Raw genomic sequence first — 8,016 nt, forward strand, 5'->3', positions numbered from 1 at the left:
AATCAATCAATCAATCAATCAATCAATCAATCAATCAATCAATCAATTCAACTTTATTGTCCATAACATTCAATGAAATGGGGATTTGTCTTTGACATCTGGCTTATAAAACAAAATTAAAATGTGATTAAAAACTTCTAAAAAACTTTTAAAACCAAACTTTGCTAAATCAATTAAAAACATTCAGTTAAAATCATTCTAAAATACATGATACATTAAAATATGGAAACATTCCAGCAGACAGTAGTTTGTTATTTGAGGCTGGGTGAGTCACCTTCAACACAGCCTAAGTTGAACAAACCTAAAATTACTCTGGATAATACTCAAGTGTTAGGCTTAGTTCAAGATATGCCTTTCAGGAGAGGCTGCAGTGGGGTTTGGCCATAACTCAGGTGGTAACTCCACTGGGCACTTGGTAGATTGAGACATTCCCATGTGCGTCACAGAAAATATCCCAGTCAGTTGCCTCAAAGCAGCCCTACATTGCCTCCTGTGGCCACAGCCGTACAGTTCTCACAGTCATTGGCTGCCGCTGTACTGCAGGGATGTACTGGGACTTGAGATAAACTAGATTTTTTCAAACAGATTATTTCTTTGTAGATGTTCATGTAACTGACCTGCAACTATTTTCTCTAGAATTTTTGAGATGAAAGTTAGATTAGATATAGGTCTGTAACCGGCTAGGATTCCTGAGTCAAGGTTGTTTCTTAAGTAAAGGTTTAATTACAGAAATCTTAAAGCTCTGTGGTTCATAAACATTTATTAGAGACAATTTTGTCATATCCAAGATGTGGTTATTAATTAAGGGAAATACCTCTTTAAACAGTCTGGTTGGGTTGGGATCTAGCAGGCATGTGGATGGTTTGGATGAAGCTATTGTTTTTGACAATTCAGAGAGTTCAAGAGGACAAAATCAATTCAAACAAAAATCAGGTTCTAGTGACCTTTTTAAAGTTGTCTCGTCTGACACCGAACCAGAGGCAATACTAGGAATGCTGGATGGAATTTTTCCATAATTGAAACAATTTTATTTATAAAGAATTTCATGATGGCATCACTGCTTATAGTTGTAGAATACATGAATCATCCGAGATAGGATTTTTCATTAGACTAGCTATGGTACTGAAAAGGAACCTGGGATTATTTTTATGCTCATCAATTAAAGATGAATAAAATAAAGTTCTAGCATTACGGAACACTTTTTTTGTATGTTAGCAGTAGGGCTGAAATGATTCCTTGAATCATTCGAGGACCTCAATTACAAAAATCCTTGAGGCAAATTTATCTGCCTCAGAGCTTTGTTAAAACATTCAGAGCGCTGTGGTCTAGCCGGAAGGTTTTTGTGCTACATAACGCTAGCGCTTCCGCTAACACTTCTGCTAACACGTATGTGCTAAATTTGTAGCTATGGAGGGAACAGAGATTGCTAGAAGAGCCCCAAAAACAACAAAAACTGTCAAAAGTTTGGGAACATTTTAGGCTAAACAGAAAAGACAACACAGCAAAATGCTTCCACTGCAAAGCAGAACTGAATTAACCACAACAGCACGTTGTGTCTATGTTGCAGCGTCTGAAGAGAAAACACTCGCTCTATGCACCAAACTCATCTGCAGCTGTAACGGATATCATGTTCCCTTTGCAAAATACATTAACCTAAATGTGTGATAATCTGTTGTGTTATAGATATACAATGAGGCATATTTTTGCTAATGTTAAATCTACTGATTAATCATAGTGGCTTCCTGGCAGGGTCTGTACGATGTGTGAGGAAAAAAACAAACTATGCAGGACTTGATGCAAGTTTGTTAATGATAAAAACCCAGCAACAGACTGACGGCATGAGCTGAAACACATTTATTTATTGCTGTACTTCCATCCTCATTTAAATGAGATATTTAGGGTGAATATTTCAAGTGTAAATGTCTTTAAATGAGTTAGTAGGATTTTTTTTTCTTCTTGCTGCTGCTGCTTATGACTTAAAAACAAAGATTAATCTGCATGTATTACTACTGTCATATTTGTTTATAGCAAATCAATCAAGACTAAATAATAATAGTCTGCAGAACTCATTGTACAAACTCAAACTTTACATTATCTATCTATCTTACTCAGTTTCTAACATAAAGATTCCACTCAATTTTCCAATCCATAAAAAGTATTTGCAGCATCTAGATTTTTATGTGATGGTTAAAATAATTCAGTGACAGGGGTTTTTAATTAAAGCATCCTCAAACCTCACCATAAATCAAATACAACTGACACTAATGTTACTTTGATCGCAGCAGGTCATCAGAAAGTGTAGATTGCTTAACAATATTAGATAATTTTATAATATCCAGTGAATTACACTTGAAAATGTATTAAGGAATAACAATGCACAAACAAATAATATTTTTTTTCTTCTTCCCAGTGAATGTCAGAGTCGTACGTTGGACAGCTTCGTCCAAACAGCTCCAGGATGTTGGTTGAGCAGCAGCTGAGTTCACAAACAGCATTTTAAATGTGATCATCGCAGACATGCAGCTGCTGTCCTGGTGGAAGATGATCCACAAGATCCTCTCCACCTTCAATCCAAATGATGTCCTTCCTCCCAGATCCTACTTTGTAAATTCCATTTAGTTTTCCAATCCATAAAAATTATTTTAGTGTTTAGATTTTTATGTGATGTTTAAAAATAATTCAACTTACACAATAAAATATTTTAAAAAGAGGAATTAATTGGGTTGTTTAATGTTCTTTTTTCATGTATTTGTATTACTCATAAAATGAGTACGGTAGTTACTTCAGAACCTGACAAATTTAGCTTTCGATACTCTAATAATTGCCAGAGTAATCTATAGATTACTCAATTACTAAAATTTTTGTTTACATCAGCCCTGGTTAGCAGGCTATCTCTCCAGGATAAGTAAGATTCCTCAACATTAGTGGAGCACCATTTTCCTTCTAGATTCTTAGATGTCTGTTTTAAAGTACGTAATTCAGAATTGAACCAAGGTGTTAATCTCCTTTGATTAATTACTTTCTTTTTCAGTGGAACAGCTTTATTGAGTGAAGTTTGCAAAGTAGTTGTAAAATTATCAACTAGATGACATAAGCCACTGCTCTCTGATGTATTACTCTGCAAGACGAGGAAAAAGATGGAAAATAATCTTTAATTTGGTTACAGCATTTTCTGATAAGCACTTGCTAAGGTGAAATTTACTCTCAGTGACTGTGTTGTCGCTTATTGTAAACTCAAAGGTTATTTAAAAAATGATCAAACAGAACAGGACTTTGAGGATGTATTACTAAGTTAATAATCTTGATGCAATAGGTCAGAACCAGGTCAAGGGTGTGATGATGAGAGTGAGTAGATATTTGGACGTTTTGGGTAAAACCAAAAGACTCTATTAGGTTTTTAAAGGCTATGCTTGAGCTATAACTTGAGCCATCAATTCCAAATGATCTGGTGTGTGTAGAGTTCCAAGCTTTATATAAGAGGCCTCGTTGTAGACTGGAACTATTCGCCCCTCACAGTGGAGGCTCATTAGAGTGCAATGAGATTGTAGTTCTTAAGCATCGGGGAGAGGACTTTTGGGGGACTGGGATGATGGTGGTGGCTTTGATGCATGTGGGGACAACAGTCTTACTCAGTGTGATACTGAAGACATCTATGAAGACGTGTGAGTTCAGCTGTACAGTCTCTCGGTACCTGACCAGGTATGTTGCCTAGAAGCTTTCTGTACATGGATCCTGACTAAAGATCTCCTGCCACTGTCCGAGGACAGTATCATTACATGGTCATCAGAAGGGGGTGGGGTTTTCTGTGCGGCGTGGTGTTGTGCATCTCAAAGCAAGTGAAGAAATCATTCAGCTCATTCAGCAGACATACTTAATTAGATAGCAGTCAATCAAACTAGAGCTTTGTAACTCTAAATGGTAAGAAAGCAGTGAGCACATTTGTTTGTGTTATGAAACTGTCGAACAAGTTCTGCTGTCAAAGTTATCTTCTGATTTATTGTATAATGGTGCGTTTTTTTAAATACCATACCTATATTGTTTAAATGAATAACACTTGAAATTTAAGACAATGAAATATGCTAAAACATATTCTTAATTTTTATTAAAGTAATAAAAAACAAATTTCTGTCAAATGTGTGTTTTATAAAAAACCTTGTAGTATTTTGTAGCTGATATGTTCACTCCGGTTCTTGTCTCCATCCTTGGCAAACACGGGTCCAGGTTCAAGCACCAAAGGGCCTTCCTGTAAATTCAAATCAGTCATTTTTTTTGTACTTTACTATTTCACCAGAAATGTATTTAATTTTTTCTGAAAAATTTAAAAGAAGACCTGCCAAATTTTGTAACGATACAAACAACAACAACAACAATAACAACAACAAAAAACAAGTAGTACTATAACTGTTGTCATCGTTGCTGAATGATGAATGTTTGTAGTTTTCAAGATTAGTGTTTTTCTGGACTGGAATTGAACAGAGAATTAAAGTAAACCATAATCTTTTTTGCTGCAAGATAAGTTAGTAATAGTTACATTGTAGAAAAGAACAGAGGAAGTTTTTTTTTACTGTCTGAGGCAACTCAAAGGACTGACAGATCAAGGAGACAGGAGAGAGACATTTTATCCACCATCAGGAGCAGTGGTGGAGCCAGGGGGTGGCCAATGGTGGCCTTGGATACCGTAGATTATTTTTCAGTCACCCAATAATTCCAGAAAAATATATTTTTAAACAATATAGAATCTTAATGCGGGCAGCACGGTGGCGCAACTGGTAGAGATGCTGCCTCTCAGCGAGTAGGTCCTTGGTTCAAACCCCAGTCCAGGGGCCTTTCTGGGTGGAGTTTGCATGTTCTCTCCGTGCATGCGTGGGTTTTCTCCGGGTGCTCCGGTTTCCTCCCACAGACCAAAAACATGCATGTTAGGCTGATTGGTAACTCTAAATTGTCCCTAGGTGTGAGTGAGAGAGTGAATGGTTGTTTGTCTTGTTTGTCTCTATGTGGCCCTGTGATGGACTTGCGACCCGTCCAGGGTGTACCCCGCCCCTCGCACAGTGATTGCTGGACATGGGCACCAGAGACCCCCGTGATCCAAAATGGAATAAGCGGGTAAAGATAATGGATGGATGGATGGATGAATCTTAATGCATAGTTTCCTCAAATGATAGAGGTAGCAACTTTTTCATATACAAGGTAAACATCCATCCATCCATCCATCCATCTTCTTCCACTTATCTGGGTCGGGTCACGGGGGTAGCAGCCTAAGTAGGCAGGATCAGACTTCCCTCTCCCCAGCCACTTGGGCCAGCTCCTGCGGGGAAATCCCAAGGTGTTCCCAGGCCAGCCAAGAAACATAGTCCCTCCAGCATATCCTGGGTCTTCCTCTGGGTCTCCTCCTGGTGGGACGTGCCCAGAACACCTCACCAGGGAGGTGTCCAGGAGGCATCCTAACCAGATACACAAGCCAACTCAACTGGCTTCTCTCAATGTAGAGAAGCAACGACTCTACTCTGAGTCCCTCCCAAATGACAGAGCTTCTCAACCTATCTCTAAAGGATATCCCAGACACCCTGTGGAGAAAACTCATTTCGGCCACCTGTATCTGTGATTTCTTTCTTTCGGTCACAACCCAAATCTCATGACCATAGATGAGGGAAGGAACGTAGATCGACTGGTAAATTGAGAGCTTCACCTCTTGACTCAGCTCTCTCTTCACCACGACAGACTGGTACAGTGCCGACACTGCACCTAACCACCTATCGATCTCACACTCCATTTTTCCCTCATTCGTGAACAAGATCCCAAGATTGAACAGTTGAACGCCTTCTCCAAGTCCACAAAGCACATGCAGGCTGGTTGTGCAAACTCCTCCGCACCTTCCAGGACCCTGCTGATGGTGTAGAGCTGGTCCACTGTTCCACAACCAAGACGAAAACCACACTGCTCCTCCTGAATCCAAGGCTCGACTATCCGACAGACCCTCCTCACCAGAACTCTTGAATGGACCTTACCAGGGAGGCTTAAGAGCATGATCCCCTTGTAGTTGGAACATACTGTATGGTCCCCCTTTTTGAATAGGGGGACCACCACCCCAGTCTGCCAATCCAGGGGAACTGCCCCTGATGTCCATGCAAAATTGCAGAGTCATGTAAGCCAACACAACCCCACAATATCCAGAGCCTTAAGGAAATCTGGGTGAATCTCATCCACCCCTGGGGCCCTGCCACCAAGAAGCTTTTTAACCACCTCGGTGATCTCAGCACCAGAGATTGGAGAGCCCAACCCAAAGCCCCTGGCTCTGCTTCCTCAGTGGAAGGTGTGCTGGTGGGATTGAGGAGGTCTTCAAAATATTCTGCCCACTGACCCATGACATCCTGAGTTGAGATCAGCAGCACACCACCTCCACTATAAATAGTGTTGGTGGCGTACCGCTTTCCCACCACTGAGATGCCGGATGGTAGACCAGAATCGCCTCAAAGCCATACAGAAGTCATTCTCCAGGGCCTCTCTGAAATTCCCATGCCAGAGTTTTTGCCTCAGCAACCACTCTAGCTGCATGTTGTTTGGACTGCCAGTACCAATCAGCTGCTTCTGGGGTCCCACAGGCCAAAAAGGCCCGATATGACTCCTTCAGCCTGACAGCATCCCTCACCACCAGTGTTCACCACCGGGTTTGAGGGTTACCACCACGACAGGCACCAACAACCTTGGAGCCACAGCTCCGATAAACCGCATCGACAATGGAGGTGCGAAACATGGCCCACTCGGACTCAATGTCCCCCACCTCCCCCGGAATGTGTTCAAATTCTCCAGGAGGTGGGAGTTAAAGTTCCATCTCATGGGAGACTCTGCCAGACGTTCCCAGCAGACCCTCACAATACGTTTGGGTCTGCCAGGTCTGACCGGCATCCTCCCCCACCATCGGAGCCAACTCACCACCAGGTAGTGGTAATGGGACAGCTCTGCCCCACTCTTCACCTGAGTGTCCAAGACATGCAGCCGTAGACCAGATGAGATGACAACAAAGTTGATCATTGAACAGCAGCCTATGGTGTCATGGTGCAAAGAGCACATACAGATACCCTTTTGGTTGAACATGGTGTCCGTTATGGACAATCGATGACAAGCACAGAAGTCCAATAACAGAATACCAGATCAAGGCAGCCATTCTTCACGACCACACCCCTCCAAGTCTCACTGTCTTTGCCCACAAGAGCGTTGAAGTCCCCCAGTAAAACAAGGGAGTCCCCAGGAGGTGCACTCTTCCGTACCCCCTCCAAGGACTCCAAAAGGGTGGATAATCTGAACTGCTGTTTGGCGCATAAGCACAAACAACAGTCAGACACCCCCCCCCCACACACACACACACACACACACACACACACGTAGGCGGAGGGAGCCTACCCTCTCGTTCACTGGGGTGAACCCCTACATACATCTCTCCAGAAGTTACAATTGGTCCAGAACTCAGCTGCCCGTGTCATCACTCAAACCTCCTCCTATAACCACATCACTCCAGTCCTGCAGCAGCTCCACTGGCTCCCGGTTAAATCACGCATCGTCTTCAAAATTCTTCTTCTCACTTTCAAAGCTATCCACAACCTTGCCCCTCCGTACCTATCTGACCTCCTACATATCTCCATCCCCTCTCGCTCTCTCAGATCCTCCTCTTCACTACACCCTCTGCCTGCCTCTCCACCATGGGGAGCAGGGCCTTCACCTGCTCTGCCCCTCATCTCTGGAACTCTCTACCCCCTGACTTAAGAAACACCACCTCTCTTTCTATATTCAAGACTGCTCTGAAAACACATCTCTTTAGACTCGATTATCCTTAACTTTGCTGTATGTATTTTATATTATTTACGCATTTTATATTCTGTATGTATTTTATATTCTTTATGTAATTTATTCCTGTTGATCTTTGTTCTTACTGTAAAGTGTCCTTGGGTGTCATGAAAGGCGCTTTTTAAATAAAATTATTATTATTATTATTATTATTATTATTATTATTATTATTATTAT

General features: G+C 41.6%; 1 protein-coding gene across 1 annotated transcript in view; it reads right to left on the reverse strand.

Moving 5' to 3' along the window:
* cdhr5a (cadherin-related family member 5a) overlaps positions 1-4,264 on the reverse strand; it is an 86,317-nt gene extending 82,053 nt beyond the window's left edge. The window contains exon 1 of the mRNA XM_037695213.1: positions 4,153-4,264. Coding sequence (XP_037551141.1) covers positions 4,153-4,264 — 112 coding nt within the window. The remainder of the gene's footprint in view (positions 1-4,152) is intronic.
* Between the last annotated feature and the right edge of the window lie 3,752 nt (positions 4,265-8,016).

The sequence above is a fragment of the Nematolebias whitei genome, chromosome 2 (assembly GCF_014905685.2).
Source record: "Nematolebias whitei isolate Nwh7 chromosome 2, NemWhi1, whole genome shotgun sequence".
Taxonomy (NCBI): Eukaryota; Metazoa; Chordata; class Actinopteri; order Cyprinodontiformes; family Rivulidae; genus Nematolebias; species Nematolebias whitei.